This window comes from Perna viridis, chromosome 10 (genome assembly GCF_037379345.1).
Source record: "Perna viridis isolate PV_CMFRI_1.1 ecotype Kerala chromosome 10, ASM3737934v1, whole genome shotgun sequence".
NCBI classification, from domain to species: domain Eukaryota; kingdom Metazoa; phylum Mollusca; class Bivalvia; order Mytilida; family Mytilidae; genus Perna; species Perna viridis.
In genome coordinates this window covers 23,537,290-23,554,835 of record NC_142454.1, presented here as the reverse complement: position 1 = coordinate 23,554,835, position 17,546 = coordinate 23,537,290, and the positions used below count along the sequence as shown (strand labels likewise).

The window sequence follows — 17,546 nt, the reverse complement described above, 5'->3', positions numbered from 1 at the left end:
TGCTCAATTTATTAGACGATTGTTTAAGACCGAAGTAAAAATCTTCTAAAAAGTTTTTTAAATATTTTTTTCAGCTAAACATAGTGTACTTAAAGTGTTTATACCTCTTGAAATCAGTGATCATATTCAATTTCACCAAAACCTCTCAAGCTTTTGTTTGAAGCAGAATAAAATCAATCCAAGTTAATTAGGTGCTTACATAAGATGGATGTAAAATGCTGCATACGAACGTTCCAATGATTTTTAAGAGTTGTGTCCCTTACCCTAGGTCTACCTCCTTAAGTTAGAATGTTCCTGTCCTAAATTCAATGTAAAAAGTAGTAAAAAAAAAACAACCAAAATCCCTACATACCTTCCCAGTTAGTAGCATTTTTTTAATGTATATATTTAGGAAACACACATATTTTTGGCATTTTAACATATAATTCTCAACACAGCGCGCAATTTGATGTCAATAACAAGTTCTGACTTATTAAGATATTAATTTACAAAATACTATACAATCATGAATGTAAAAAAAATTGAAGAAAAAAACAATATATATATAGCATTAGACAACATAGTTTTTTTCCTTTCTATTTGTTTGTTTTGTTTCGTGTTTATGTTTTCTTTTCTTTTTTTGTCCCTTGATTTCCGAATTGGAATTAATTTCTTTAACAGATCCATGTAAACGATGTTTTTTTTCACAATGTTTCAATGTCGCTTCAACAGTTTGTTCATGAAAATAAAGGGTTGCCTCCTGGTTGAAACGAATATTGTACGATCCAAATGGGGTACGATATAACACAGTTGACCATGACATTTGTCTGTTGACCGAAAAATCGAATGACACGAACTGCGATAGTAAAATGACATCCTAATATCTGGCTTGAAGTCATACCAGTTTTACAATGAATTAAAGCTTTTCTCTTAGAAAAAAGTATCTTTTAATTACAAACATAAACATGCAACTGATGTAAAAAAATACCCAACCTCTTGTATTAAACGACCGTTGTGATTATTATTTTTTTGTTGTTGACGTCACCACCGACAACCTGTCAGGACACACAGACAGAAATCTACATCGGTCGGCTTAAATCGGCGACTTTATCCACAAATGTGTTGTTTGGGATTTTAATTGTAAAAATAGTATGCATTCCCTGTATTCTTAATATCTACTACATATTCCTTTGGCCTTGTATATATTGTCTGATTGTTTGCAAGTCTCAGTATGTATAATTTTTCACTCAAATTTTAGTCTTTTCGTTTTCATCTACTAGTACTGCAGTACTGCTCTCCTAACTGACTTTGACTTTTGCAAGAGCATGTAAAGTTTTGTTATGCTTATTGTTAATTTTTGGAATAGTCAATTTTCCTGCTGCAATCTTCCTCCAACATTTCATGAATTGCTGTCCCCATGTGACATGTCCTTATTTTGTAATAATTTTGCAGTCACTGGCTGGTTATCATGGTTACAGTCTTAGAAAATTTGCCAACAGCCATGGCTTGTAAAATGCTTGTGGGCTTGGAGAATTTGGATAACATACCAATGATTACTATATTATTTTATTTGAAGTTTTTAGCTCTTGACTTATCGTCAGAATTATATACACTACAGCTAACGACTATTTTGACGATGCCATTTGTCCATGGTGGACAAATCAAGTTGTTGACGCTTTGCCCCCCCCCCCTAATGCCCAGGGTGGACAGACGTCCACATGCCCACCGTGTCAGGTGGACAGTATAGTGTCCACGCCCAAGGTATCCGGTGGATGCATGGTAACCTGTTGATTGGATTTAATCCATGTTCGGCAATTTTATTACAACGTTCAAACAGTTGACAAATAAAAGAATAATGTGTCAGTCATTACCTTGACCGTGAGAATCAATTTTCTTTCACATATAATCGGCCTCAAGCAAAAATTGTGACACCACCAGGTGTTTACTTAGGAATTAATATAATTAGGTTTTTATATAAATTAAATGCTTTAAACTGTTGGTTTTTTTTGTTGTGTTTTGTTTTTTTCTATTTCTTATGGCCCACATTGCACTTAAGTCTATCATTATTTAGTATCATCGGAATGTAATCGGAAACCAAAGTTGATACAGTTTTTAAAGAAATTCATAAGGCCTTAATTTTATCATTTCCAGTTGGTATATGTATCATGTAATAATATTGTACACCTGACCTGTCACCAGATTGTTACAAATTGTAAATTACAATGTTCAAGAAAATCGAGTATTTGCAAACTCCTTATTTTACTGACAACCTATTTAACGCAGTTGTATTTTCTTAGTGAAAGAACGGAATTGAAGCAGACATATGCAACTTTAACTTACGGTCTATAAATAACCAATTTCGGTATCATGTCATTTCAACAAAATTTGAAAGTGGGAAGCATCGTTGGAAGACTATATATGATCCAGAATTATTGAACCGCGTAGTTCATGAGTTTTCAAATGGCAACGGATTTAACCGCATATTATCCAAGCACATGTTAGCCAAATATAGTGATGGGTGAAAATTTCCCCTCTTAAGTTGAATATAAGTTAGTTCTTTCAGATTTAGCGCACCTAAGACAATTCTTCACTTAGTTCAACAATTTTGACTACGATTAGTTCAGTAATTATATAATGACAGTAGCATACAAATTGTAAGTTAAAATGTTCAAGAAAATCGAGGACTTGCGAACTACTCATTTTACTGATGGGGTTCTTTGTTTTTTTTAGAATTATTACATAAGAAACTTTCTTACGTAGTAATTCTAAAAAAACAAAGAACAAAGTATTTTAAACCAAACTAAACTATAAAAATGCTTTGAGTATGTCAATTTCGTATGTAAATTTGATAAACACCTTTGTAATATCGTCGACCAATCAATATGTTTCATGTATTATCAAAAGGTGTGTCCCTATGTTTTGAGCATCGTATGAGGTAAATTGACATTTCGTTGACACGGCAACAATTATCGATTGACGAACAACTTGCCCTATTTGCATAGATAATAAGAAGAGTAATAATAAATGAAAGTATTTAAAATTTGACACTGTCATTCAAAAAACATGTAACTTTAAGAGACATATAGAAATATAAAATTATGTTTTCTTAAATTTTTCATAACCGTTTACGTTAAATCATAACTTTTAATTTTGCAAGTCAGGCTTTTTAATTAGAATTTATTTACATGTAGTTCCTTAAAATCTTTACATATCAAGTTATTAATCAAAATGCACTTTGAAAATGGATTCCTTTTAAAGTGTTTTATTATGAAGTCTCGTAATTTTTTAGAATCTTCTGAAACTATTCCAGAAACATTAAAAATCATTTAAAAACATTTAAAATCCCTATTAAAATTTAAAATAGTGTTTGAATCCCCCAGACATAATCTGATAAAAAAATTAAAATTCTTCTAGTATGAATTTTACGACTAACTATGTATAGAATAAATTAAACTCATTGGTATCTTTATTTACACTGGTGTGCCGACTTAGTAGGCCTTTTACTGAAAAGCTCCAATATATTTCAATACTAAAATGGGACAAAAATGAGTTGGAAAATTTCATATTTTTGCGTTATTTTGACTTTCACTTGTAGTTGTTGATATGGATACATATTAAATTATCATAGGTTAGAGTATTATTCAAATTTTAGCATATTTAAGATTTGTAACACCCGCCCACAGTCGTTTCAATTTTATTTTCGAATTTCATGAAGGTTGCACTCATTGTATATCTGTTTTTTTTTACAGTTGTTGACAAAAAAAGGCAATTTATTACTCCTCAATCTTAGTGCACACGTGCACGAAGGTCTAATCATGATTAAATCATCTACATGAATACGTCTTTTAAGGTACATGTAAGTGTCGTTTGCTAATACGCGCCGGTTAACTGTCGACTAGTTCACAATACTTTAAACCACACCCTCAGTATTCCTATAATTTACTTCCTGTCAATCAACATTACTCCATCTTTACTTAAAACCACACCCTTGACATTTTGTTAAATTGATTACCTGTCAATCAAAGGTCCGAGATAGAACACCTGCATCTGTAGCCACCGTGAGAAATTCATAGCAACATAATGCAGTGCCGTCAAAGGGGATGCAGTTGTAAATAGTTTCATCTTTCAAAGGGACTGCACATCCAATCTTAGCTGATTTACTCTAAGACATTTAAATATTATAAGCAAAAGAAGGGTGCACTTTTTCCATCACATGGCCGTTAAAGTATTGTTCTCAGAATTTATCTGACAAGATTAGTTGTTTCCAAATTTATATAAGTTGTTATGTCGAACTATTCAGTATTTCTAAATATATTCTAATCCAATAAGTATCACTTGATTACCGTTAAATGAAAATTTCTTCTATAACACAATTTATTTTTTGACAAGTGATAGTGCTGCACTGTATTAAAACATGCTGCTACCGTTAATGGATTAACTGTCAATTAAAGAGATGAAATGGCACCTATCAAAGGTTACCACAATTTCCTGTGTCCACCGTGGGCCAGTGGGAACGTGTCCAAGGGTGGACACAAATTGTCCACCATTGTCCACACCCACTGTGGGAAGAGGGAATTGTCAAAATAGTCATTAGCCGTAGTGTAGCTAAGAGTAAGACTGTGGTTAACACAGCTTCTTGTAATCTTTGTACATTGACATTGTCCACAACCATGACAACTTGCCGGCAGTGAAAGTCTATTGCCTGTGCATTTGATTGTGTGCCATTGCAGAAGATAAACAAATCATTGTTTTTATACTGAAATATCCAACAACTTAATGTTTTATTTGGTGAACATTCAATTAAAATAAAAAAGGACATCATCGTTTTTGTGTCTTTGGAATTCATTTTTGACAATTCCTAAATTGGTGTATTTATATGCTTAGACAGTTCTTTTAATGATTTATAGACATTGTCTGATCATCATTGATATACATAATAACACTGTGGGAAACCATTTTTTTTTTTTCACAACTTGCCATACTGGCTAGTGGAATATTGAACAGTGCTAAACATAGAGCTACATATAATGTAGATCATAGGGTTGAAGCTTGTTTTACCACTTTTTAAATACATGGATGACCATGGTAAAAGGGTAATGCACAGGTGATTGTTTCACAAAGCACTCTACTGACTGACAGCTACAAATGTAAATCCTTAAGAAACTATGGGCACATAAGTCCTATGAAAGCTTTGTGAGATGGTGCACTGTTCATTGTGATTTTACTACAAATGATTTAATCAATATTATTATATGGACAGAGACTATTAGTAGAGTTCCAGTGCAACAATAACAACCAAAAAATAAACGTAATTAAAACTTTTGTCTCTTGTGGAAGAAGAGTGGATGATTGTATAAGCAGATGTAAAGCTAATTTAGGTAAAACTGCAGTGCCTGAGTGTTCTATGACTTTGTTTGTCTTTCTTTTGCTTTTTTCTGTGGCGAACATTGACACGAATGTTTTGCTACATGTATTTTGCAGATATAAACCAAGAAGAAAAATGGCTGCTCAAGATATGGTAAATGGCCAAGATGCAGACACATTTGAGAAGGACTTGAAAGAAATACTAGAAGATGGACCCAACTTGAATGACATGCATAACACAGTACAGACAGGATCACCTCAGAAAATCATGACGTCGTCATATCCAGGGGGATCAGGTTCTTTTGATAATACAGGATCATCCCAGCTTCCTAGATCTCAAACTATGCCTGCGGGTGTGTGTTTCTTTTCATAATTATGTACACTATGTTACACATTATACCAACCCATTTTCCCATTCTACTAAATATATCCTAGGGTTGAAGCTTGTTTTACCACTTTTTAAATAAATGTGTGACCGTGGTAACAGGGTTAATTTGTTTTTACTAACAATGACCAATTATTGAATTAATCTTTTTCATGTCTTTTGAACCATGTGAACTTAATGTACATGGGGATATATCTACATGTAATTTCAATGTACCGTGATACATATACAATATTTAATAAAATTGTAACTATTTTAATTCAAAGTCTATAATTGACATGCAAATAACATACCAATGAGGTTTTCTTTTAATAGAAACTAAGTTTATTTTACAGAATGATCTCAGCATAGTGTACACAATTTCTTATCTACTTAAGATCTATATCTGGTAGATCTTTTTATAATTCATTGGATCATTTTGAAGTGTCGACTGTTCCAACTGTGGTCAGCTATCACTATCACCAAACCATGCAGTTCAATTGGTAGCATTCAAAATATTGTTGAAAAAAAGATGTTTTAGGGTCTCATTTGATATACATGTATAAATTATGGCACATCATGGCACATGTCTGCCCACATAAATATTTTAGTAATATTATGGTCAGATCCTTTGTGTGACTTTTAAACAAAAATGGGGGGTATGTGTATTGTCTGCTTAACACAGCTATTTAAGCTATGAAGTGAAATAGAAACAAAATGTGATGACTCTCCTTTTTGTTGTGGTGTAGTTGACACTTCTTATTCTTCTTTCCTGAAAATTTGGTATCTTTTGGCTTAGGGTGTGGGATTTTGTTACTGTAAGAGTACTGTTGTTTATAGGCACAGTTTCATTGTGTATGTAATCAATTTTTATTTTTTATTTTTGAAGATGCAATTGCAAAACAATTTCCAATTAAAAAAATGAAGTTAACTTTGCATTTTCCTTACTGCTTCATGTTGGAACATCACAAACAACAGTTCTTATCACATTTTAGATATTTAAGGCCATATACACTTTAAACAAAATCTCATAATGGGTGAATATCATAGACAAGGTTATGCAGCATGAATTTTATTACCTTTATAACCATATGAGCGTAACAAGGTTTCAGATGAAGAACCATAACTTTGAAGAGAAATGTGTATCATTTGAATGATTTTTCAATATACTTTTGTTTGTACAAAAATTGATAATCTACATATATTTGCTGTCAAAATCTACATTGTACCCCTTTTACACTTTTCATGAGAATCCAGATATAAGTTTACATGGCCTTTTTATTTTATTATTAGTATTTTGTTTTTGAAACAAGTGTACTCTTTTCTCGCATGCATCAACTATTTAAATGAAAAAAAAGATATTGTTCTGGGTTACAAACTTGTGTGCATTTCATGATTCTGTCAATATTTTGGACAATAGTTTCTCACAAACTGACAAAATGAACAGTTTATCCCTGAATTTGACTTAACATATTTTAACCTCTGTGTATCGAAAAAATTAACTGCATATGAATTAACTGTGAATCCAACATTAATCATTTAGATTTATTCATAGAGAGAAACTGTAGAGTACATGTAGAATTTCAAGTGATTATCCATAGTTGAATTTTTAGAAGTTTCCTAGGTAATTCTGTATTTTGTTATCTATCAATCTACTGCTTATTTGCACACTAGTTGATATTGGAATGGTTTCTATGGTTTTGTTTTGGTGGTATTTATGGTGGTGGGTCACTGTCCATTTGACTTAACTTAAACTGAAAGTTTTAGAACAGAGGTATATCCAAATATTTTTATATGAAATATTTTTGATACTCACATAAACATACATTTACATGCACTCCCTCTTTGTTTAATTTCTGAAATACATGTAATTTTCATTTTTGAAATTGTAGGCTGATTGTGAAAATTAACGTCTAACAAGTCATGTACATTGTATATTTTACATTTGTATTTGTTCTTATATTTTAAAAGAAAGTTGAAAGAAAAAAAAATACTTCTAAGATTTCTCTACTCTTTCATTTGAACCCCCCCCCCCCCCAAAAAAAAAAAAAAATAATAATAATCTAATAAAATTAAGGACTCTCTTACACATTAAACAAACCATGATATGTAAAATTCTGCAGTTACCTTATTTACATACTATTGTATTAATTGCATATCCTATACATTTTGTACTTGAATCTAAAACCACTTGTAAATTTCAATGTTTCCTTAATCATTAAAACTCAAGTTTGAAATATACACAACTTAAGGAGGTAGATCTAGGATAAGGGACATATCCCTTAACATCAGTGCTACATATGTACATGTATGTTTGAATTATATTCAATTTCCCCGCAGCATATCAATCATTTATTTAAAACAGAATGAATCAATCCAAGTTACTTTGATGCTTACATGAGCTTTACACAAACGTACCAATTATTTGTAAGAGTTATGCCCCTTAGCCTAGGTCTACTGCCTTAAGTAATAACTCTTGTCATGCATTATGATTTGAATTTGTTTTCTAGCAACCGGTAGAGTAGCTATGTCTGGTAACCATGGTGACTTTGTTCCAAAGACAGTTCAATCAGCTCAGTCTAAAATTGAGACCATCAAATCATGGAGTGTCAACACCTTTAAATGTACAAAGCAATATATTGCAGAGAGACTTGGTAAAGGGTCCAAAACTGTTGACCTTGAACTTGAGGCCCAAATAGAGGTTTTAAGAGACATGCAGAGGAAATATGCTAATATTTTACGACTATCAAAGCAGCTGACTACACATTTTTGTAGTGTTGTTCAGACTCAGAGGGCTCTTGGTGAGGCATTCTCCGAACAAGCTCAAAGAAGTCCTGAACTTCAGGAAGAGTTCTCTTATAATTGTGAAACCCAAAGGGCCCTAGTAAAAAATGGTGAAGTATTGTTAGGTAAGGCATTCTTTGTTATATTGCGCACTTACTTTTTTTTTTTTTCTTGGCCTTTTAAATCAGGTCTACAAATCCTACTATTGATTTTTTTCTAATATGACATGTAGAGTCAGGGTTAAATCACATGTCATCTTTTATTAAGAAGTATGTCAATTTTGGGACTAATTTAACCAGCTTTGTGATGTTACATGTATATATTTTGATATGATTTTCCTAAAGTGAAAGGCACAGGCACCTATTGAATACAGTTGAAAAACCACTGCAATCAATTTGTAAAAAAGAAAAAAACCATAACACGAACTGTAGATTTGTAGAGTTTTGTAAGGTATCAGTTTCCATGGTTTCAGCAATTGCTGATAAATGAAGTTTACAAAGCAAACCCACACTAAAGTGATAGCCATATGTGATAGGATTTTAACAGTATCTGAATCATATTTTGAGGAAGTTGGTTAATACCATTTTACATTATCTTTGATGTTGTTTTTTTTTTGCAGGAGCAATGAATTTCTTCACTTCAACCATCAATACATTATGTAACAAAACCATGGAGGACACACTATTAACAGTCAGACATTATGAACAAGCTAGGTGAAGTATTGTTTTGTCTGCCTTTTTTTTTTGTTTATTGAGAAAAATGTGACTGCATTTTGTTTGACATTTGTTGATGGTCATAAAAATAACATTTATTGATTACATGTATATTTGTGTTTTAGTTTTGTCCTTGAAAAATTTGTTATATGAAATCTTTTGTATGTTATATGCTTCTATGGAAGAAAGAAATGCAAGCCCAGTAGTTGGGAAAGTAGGGATCATTTGCTCTTTGGTTGAATATGTCCCCTCCATCTAAAAGAAAATTGTATAATTTCTTAACAAATGCCCCCTTCAAATTGTTAACATCTTTTTAAAATGCTGAAAATGGCGACTCCTCAAAATTTCTTCCCAGTCACTGCTAGCCTGACCACTAGTCCACAAATATTAACTTTTTGACAAGTCAAGCTATGCCTTGAAGAACATGAATTAGATTCTAATGTTTGAGAAGTCCAGCTCCAGGGCACTGGCTTACTGTATAACAACTAATCAAATGTACAAATGTTATGACTGCCTTATTTGTTCAGTGTTTTAGTATATTCTGATTCCCACTCTTTCACATACATACATACTCACAAACATGTAGTTACCTATGTGCTTGCTAAAACATCTTTTGATAGCAAACGCATCAAAATTGTTAATGGTAGTACCCTTTGATAAACTGATTTATCTTTATAGGTTAGAATTTGATGCATATAGAAATGAAATGGAGGCTCTACAATTAGCACCTAAAGAATCATCAACTCCTGCCAAGGTAGAGGCATCTAAAAGAAAGTTTGATGAACATAAACAAAAGTTTGAGAAACTGAGGGGAGATGTATCTATAAAATTGAAGTTTTTAGATGAAAATAGGGTAAGATTCAGTGTATTTTCATTGTAAAGGAATCTTTTAGAGTTTTGTGAAGTATATTAGCTTAAAAACATAGGCAAAACAACTTGTGTATTAGAACAACTGGTACATTGGACTATTTTTCTTTGTTGAAATTCATATACGAGGAGGACATAACTTTTGGTAGGTTTAAACTAATCGGGAGCTGGCATGTCCAATAAATGCTAGTAGTCCTTTGTGCATTTGTATAACATATAATCAGTTTATGTATTTATGTTTTAGCAAGGGACTCGGACCTTTTTGAATTGATAGTTAGATATGTTTAATTGAGTAATATAATTTTCACAGTGGTCAGTTTTAAAAGGGGAAGGTTGTGACCACACCAAGGTACTTTAACCTTGCCGGAATTTCTGGCCTCTGTATTTCTTCAATTTACTTTTATATTGCTAGAGTATTATTTCCTTTTCATTTGGAACCAAATGTCGTGTTATATCAAACCTGCGAGGAATAATACTTTCACAGTATTGGAAGATTAAATAAGGACTTCCTTCCTTGTCTTATTAAATGAACTAACTCGCAAACACATTCCATAACTACAAAATTGATGTGGTAGTATAGTCATATATCATTGTTGTCATTATGTAGGTCATCATCTTTGTTGTTTTCACATTATTGTTGGTAAACCCTGTTGTTATTTGATAATTTCGGTGAAAATGAGTATGTTGAAATTTAATCACAGAGATTTGAAATTTGAGGTGATGTCAAGCTGTGTCTGACAAAGCATTTTATTTGAATTAAAATCTAACTGTAATTAGTTAACTAACTGTTAATATTGAACTTTTAGGTCAAGGTCATGCACAAGCAGTTGTTATTGTTCCACAATGCTGTGTCAGCATACTTCACAGGAAACGATTCAGCACTAGAAGCAACCCTGAAGCAGTTCAACATCAAAATAAAAACAGCCAATTCAGAGAAACCTTCCTGGCTTGAACAATGAACCTTGTAGACTTAGAATTATTTGGCTGAGATTTTATTTATTTATTTTATTAAGTTATATTAATTTTGTTAATGACTCAAACAGTATGTAATAGTTTAAAATTTTCTGAAACCATGGTAATTGTTGCTACAGTAACATATTTACAGGAATTGAACAACTGAATGTATATAATTATTAGGTTGTTTTACTCCTAAATGTATCTTGACTTTTGCCCCTTGCTATCAGGTTTCCTTTTTCAAGGGCAGCACTCTTAGATATTGTACTTAAAAAGTTTCTTCATGAGTAGTGGTGTAATTTAGTACAGATTTGACATCAAACATGCTACAATAACATCAATAAATTGTTTAGTTAATTAGCAAAGAATAGACAAATGAAGTTTCTGCTTGTAAAACATTTATTTCAAACATTTTAGTTAATTTACATGTAGTTAATTTACATGTAGTTTTAGGCTTAAAAAACCTATTAGAAACTCTGATGACAAAATGAATTTAAGTAATGTGTTTTTTTTATTTACACAGAAGTGTTGTACTTTATCCTTTTAACCAAGTACTTACTGGTTCATAGCTGAGTCTAAAAATCTAATTTCATTTCTACAGAAATCCAAATTATTTTCTTATATAAGGTTGAAATCCATCAAAATATATTTAGTTCTTTGTCTACAATTATTTTAAGATGGTATGAATTTCTTGTACTATCTATACTGGTCTGACTTACATTGATAAGAGCATAATTTGCCAAATATAAATGTGTGTATTAGTCATTTAGAATCATTGCAACAGTAAAAAAGTCGTTTTTCTTTTGGTGCTTCATCATAATCATATCGGATAAAAGAATAAATTGTTTAGTATTAGAATTTCTATTTTAAAATTTTTAAGATATGAAGAAAAAAATTCTATTTTTAGCATTAAAATCGACATTTTTATTGCCCTTGTCTAGAAGTGTTGAGTATAAAAAAAAAGTCCACTCATTTTGTTAATTTAAATTACTTGGTGAAAAATCATTACATTGGGAAAAAAGACATGTTTTCTTATCTTAGAAAACAGCACAACTTGTAGTAGATGTAATTTTGATCGACAATTTCATTGCTGGAAGTCAAGTAATGTTATAGATTTGCTTGATTCTAATTAGTTATGATTACCGGATGTCTGTGAATAGTCATATACTCATTGTGTGAGAGTAGTCATGGATGGTGAAATAATTTCATCAGATTTGCTAGCAATAACATTTTCACTACGTTCACAAATTCTATGTTAATATAGCAAGTCATTCTATCTAGCCACATACGTGTACAAAGCCATTTCTTAATAGATAATACATGTATGTCGCTTGGCAAGTCTGTATGGGATGTGTTGTACGTACAGGGCAATCGAATCTCTTTGTATGCCATCATGTAATTTTGAGTTCATTTAAGGTGTTACAAAATCACTCTTCATGATGATGTAATTATTGAATACATTATGTAGTTTAAGCATTATCTTCAAGTCTTGTCTTGTTTCTTTTTCTTAAGCTTTTAAGGCAAAAGGCTTTCATTTTCCCAAAGGGACCAATATTTAGACTTGTATCTTATATTTAAACATGTGATTTAATCATATGACTTCCATGAATGATATAAATATAGCTGATGCAATAAGCATGTACTGTGTTCTATTTTTCTTGTTTTTGTCTTGTTATTTATTTTTTTCATTGGAAATAAAATATGCGTGTGCAACATATACATTATGTGTAACAGTTATATATTCTGTCTTGTACAAGTAATATATCAGTTTTTTCTTTGTTATTAGTATTCTTGTGCTACTTACTGTTAGGAACAATTTATTTTGGATTACAGTTCAATTATTTCTTCTATGTATTGAATAAGAAATTATAATTGTAAAATTTTGTTTTTGGTTCTGAAACTTCAGAAATAATTAATACTGAAAAATATGACTATACATGAAGCTTGTGTTTGTTATGCACTAATAACATTCTTTTTTGTTAAAGTATTTCAGACAACTTTAGTAGAAGTTTCTATTGAAACATCAATTGATTGTTGAGTTTACATATAACTTAAGTTTCTTTTTGAATTTTGTGATATTTTATTCAATATTCCATATGTAAGTGCTAACAGCTATTTAGGAACAAGATGTATTGAAGTTTGATGGCACATTCTTCATCTATGAATTTTACCTTGATTAACTGTGACAAGTATCAGTACAAATTTATTCCTAGTGCCTTCCAAGCCTCCCATACAACTTTTCCTGGATTGGCTCTCTAGCATAAGGTTGTGAAATAACATACATTGTGGGAATGAAGTTGCTTGCTGACATGTTTGTAGTAGGTTAGGAAGAAATCTACTTCAAAATTCTATTGTATATCTGTTTCATAAAATTTACAATTATGGCTTCATTAAAGGATGTTTAAAAAACTTCATTTTGGAAGTCCCAAAGGAAGACAGTTAGAATAGTTTTAAAAATACCAAATCACATTTAGGATTTAGGATCTTAATAGCATTCTTTTGCTTATACTATGAAAGTATAATTGTTCATGGGTATCAGTTTTCATGGTTTTTATGGTCTGCTAAACCACAAAATACAGGAAATGGCCCATTCATTTGTTAGGTCGGATTCAAATCCATGTATTAAAAAAATCTACGAACTAACATTTCTTCCCTAAACCTTGAAAGTTTGTACCCATGATTAAAATTCTTTCACAGTACGTTAGTATAGAAAGTTAACAGCATTTGCATAGGCAATAAAATTGCATCAATGGCTTCTTAAGTGTACCTGATATGAGTACGTGTACTTGGTGGCATCTGTGATATGGCACTGAGATTTAGGTTTATTGAGAAAGCTATACTTCATGTGTTATACTTGTTACTATAAATCAATTTAATTTCATGAATTAAGATTTCAATACAATTTGGCAGTAGTCTAATTTCATGTCCTACACTCTCTCGTGTATATATTATGATGAGACTTATTCACAGCAAAAATAAGTTGGTTTATAGTTGGTAGAGCCATTCATGTCAGTGACAAGTGTAAAATACCTCATCAATAAAAATTTCATGGTATAAGTGTATACTCAGTTTGGTTCAGGTTTTTCTTCTTGAGGCATCTAAACTAGATATATTCTCAAATAGGGAAATCAATAGTTGATTTTAATTGCTATCAAACAACTTTGTCTTGGTGAGTCTAAAAGTTTTATAAGGACATGAAGAAGTGATTATACCAAATGGGTCTCCAGTTTATAATTATTTTTTAGAAACAGTATATTACCTAGAAGATTAACTAAACAACTATGCATCAAATTTTTAACATGTTTATGGATGTATATTGTTACTCTAAAAGATTCTCAAGACCCTATAAATGGTGGTGGTTTTGTCTTTCAGAAATTTTGGAAAACTTAATAATGAGATTTGGTAACCAAAAGCTAATTGCAAAAATACTCAGGATATCTATAAAGCTTTATTTGCAGTTACATTTATTTGAAACACCATGGCAATTATGTGGTTATATGTACCAATTTTTTTCCAACACTTGACATGGTATTTTTTTAGTATAAAAACACATCTAATTAATAGTCATGCATGTTAATACCATATGTGATTAAATTCAGCTATTAGCTTAGTATTTAAGCAATATATGTTTTTGTAAAATCAAGTTAGATCTTATCACAGAACCATTTTTCAGATGCAAATTGTTTTTGTACATGGTAGTTGTTTTCTCATGTGTTCTCTATGAATTGTAGATTTTCTTTGGGTAATGTCATACTTTGTGGGTTACTTGTAAAAACCAATTTTGATTGCCATTTTGTATCTGTGCTAGTCAAGTAATGCTGAATTATGAAATAAATTAACTCTGATTTTGATTTGCAGTAACAATTTTTATTTTGTTGGTCAATTATATCAATAAAAAGCACAAACTTAGTTTTCTTGTTAAGTTGTACAAATAATTCTGCTTATTTCATTTACAGCAACCTCTGAAAGCCTTTAAGACTTCTGACAATCTAATGCAAAGACATATTTTGGTATACCAACGTCTTTCCATATATCCCGTGTTGAGTTATCAAACTAACTCAGTGGTCCTCTGGTAGATCATTGCCTTGAGTGTAAAAGGGCCCTCGTTAGATTCCTGACAACTGCCTTAAAATGGTAGTCACTGCTTCTCTGCTATGCATGCGGCTTTGCAGATGGGTATACAACTGGTTGGTTTTGAGTCTGAATTATGTTTTAGATTGATGACATGCATGTTTGCAGGCTGTTGCTTCTGGGAGATCGAATATATTGAATACAGTTCAGTTTGTCAAACTTGTACAAAGCAGAGTTTTGGAAGAAACACTCCTTTTAATTTTTGGTTGTTTTGGGATTTTTCATTCCCAAGTTTATATTGCTTGTCAATAGGGTCTGTAAGTCTTGTTCTTGTTTCATTTTCCTTACCGGAATTTCTGATGTAGAAAGTATTGAAATCCAAAGATTGGTATGCATTTTATTGTTTACTTCCAGGAACTTGAAAGACTGTATTACATTGCATAATCTTCTGCTTTATGCTTTTTCTTACACTTTTATCATGTGGAAATAGATATTTGTCATTTTTATAGATAATTTTACACAAAAGTATACTTTTCTTTTAAATACTGAACTGAATGCTCTGACAAATTCCTGTGCATTTGAATACTAGACTAGGACCCATTCTTGTGAGACCACTGTCATGTGGCAAGACTTACAAACCCTATAGGAAAAACGAACCTTGATAGGGGGCATAATGGTATAAATCATGCAAAAGCAAAATACCAAATATCAAGCACTGGCTCTAATGAAAGCTGAGAAATCTTACAAAAAAATTAAATGTGTGGTGACTGCAATATAGCTCCCACTCTAAATAGTGTTGTTATAATATGCCTGTAAAAATTGTATACTCCTGCATTAAACAAAACCATGTACATACATATAAAAGTCAAATTATAAAGATGTCCACAGAAATCCAGAAATTTGATGATTCAGACCATGCAAAAAGGAATTCTATGAGTAATCTCCCTTAGTAACCATTTACTGTTCAATCTTCACACATAACCACATCCGAACATGTAACATATACATGAACCAAACAAAGCTCAACTGGCATTGTTACAGACAGCACAAATTTTATACATGTAACTGGTAGTGTGAAATGTTGATTTGAACTGTACCTCAAAAAGATTAAAATGGTGAGTGGCCTGACACAAAACCAACTAATTTGTTCTTTAGTAAAAATGTTCTAATAAAAACATTTATATATATAATCATTAACAAACAAAGTCTGTGTACAAATTAATAAAATATCTCTCTTGATTAGTATAAAATTCAATTAAAAACATGGTATAACCATATCTGTCAAATGAGCACTTCATTGATTTCAGCAACATAATGATATATGCATCAGATTGATCACAATATAAAATAAATTCAGATGTCAAATGCCCAGTAATAGAAAAATGTATCACATTTATTTTAATACATTGTAGACTAGGCATTTTTGTGTTAAACTTCAAATAAGATCATTTTGCAGTGTATTCTATCATATAAAAATATAAATATAATGTATATCAGACAGCACTCAAAATTATCTAAAATGCTTGTCCCACCCAACCCCCAATGAAAGCCACACACTTAACTGAAATTAATCCATCCTATAGAAACCTAGATAAATGACGAAATTTGGATGGACAGGATGAAGGATGGTGGACAAACAAGGTGATTCCAATATACTCCCTAATTGTTCAGTGGGGGTATAACCATATTCTAATCAATTAACTGGCAATCAAGATCTTAAGACTGCAGAAGTAGAATTTTCCAATTTCCACTTAATCAAGTTTTATTTATTTGGTATAAAAAATAAACAACAAGATTTTATATCAAATAATATCTATGAAGCATACCTGACTAAATATTCAAAACAAAGTATGTCCTTAATGCATTAATTAGGCTGTTCTAAGTTAGTTATATGGTTCTCCTGTCATTTTCTATGAAAATAAATAAGGGGGGATTTCTTATGACCTTTTCATTGCCCCAAAAAGTGATAAGGGTACTTTTTGACAATGGACATAGCAAGACAAAATTTCATAAGAGGCACCACTTTGTTTAAATTTTATTGAAATGGCAGAAAAAGTGGGTGGTGAGGCATTCTAAGCAAAGACAAGGGAGAGTCTATGAATCAATATTTTAAGTTCTGTTGGAATAAAATCCTTATGCACATGTAATAAGTAATCTGAATTGGAATTTCTAGTATATGAATATATATATTTTACAGTTTAGACAATGAAATATTACAAAACCTATCCAATGCTAGTAATAATGGAGATAGCAAGTAGAGCCATGGTTGTTGGAACTCAAATTTCTCACACTGAAAAAGTCCATGTTACAGAATATTCAAGATCAATCACAGATATTCATATTCTTCAGATTGTCATTAACTTCCTCTGTAAGTAGAGTATCCATAAGGACTTAGCAATAATGGAACATGGTAATGTTGATGTTCATCTTCTATCTGGAACACAACCTAA

At 31.4% G+C, this 17,546-nt stretch overlaps 2 protein-coding genes across 8 annotated transcripts in view; one reads left to right on the top strand and one right to left on the bottom strand.

Annotated features, from left to right (window-relative positions):
- The first annotated feature begins 1,019 nt into the window (after positions 1-1,019).
- LOC148605037 (arfaptin-2-like) lies at positions 1,020-14,935 on the top strand. Of its 3 annotated transcripts, none has more exons than XM_088548785.1 (6): positions 1,020-1,128; positions 5,461-5,696; positions 8,218-8,616; positions 9,111-9,204; positions 9,883-10,057; positions 10,878-14,935. In XM_088548785.1, the coding sequence occupies exons 2-6, from the start codon at positions 5,480-5,482 to the stop codon at positions 11,028-11,030; spliced, it is 1,038 nt and encodes a 345-aa protein (XP_088404911.1). In that variant the 5' UTR covers positions 1,020-1,128; positions 5,461-5,479; the 3' UTR covers positions 11,031-14,935. The 3 variants fall into 3 exon arrangements, with proteins under 3 accessions (XP_088404911.1, XP_088404913.1, XP_088404912.1); XM_088548787.1 differs by having other exon boundaries at positions 1,023-1,128; positions 5,461-5,639; XM_088548786.1 differs by having other exon boundaries at positions 1,031-1,208.
- The window catches only part of LOC148605036 (5-hydroxyisourate hydrolase-like), a 25,974-nt gene continuing 23,298 nt past the window's right edge, over positions 14,871-17,546 (bottom strand). For all 5 annotated transcript variants that reach the window (XM_088548791.1, XM_088548792.1, XM_088548789.1 and 2 more), the window contains one exon: positions 14,871-17,542. In XM_088548791.1, coding sequence (XP_088404917.1) covers positions 17,453-17,542 — 90 coding nt within the window. In that variant the 3' untranslated portion in view covers positions 14,871-17,452. The remainder of the gene's footprint in view (positions 17,543-17,546) is intronic.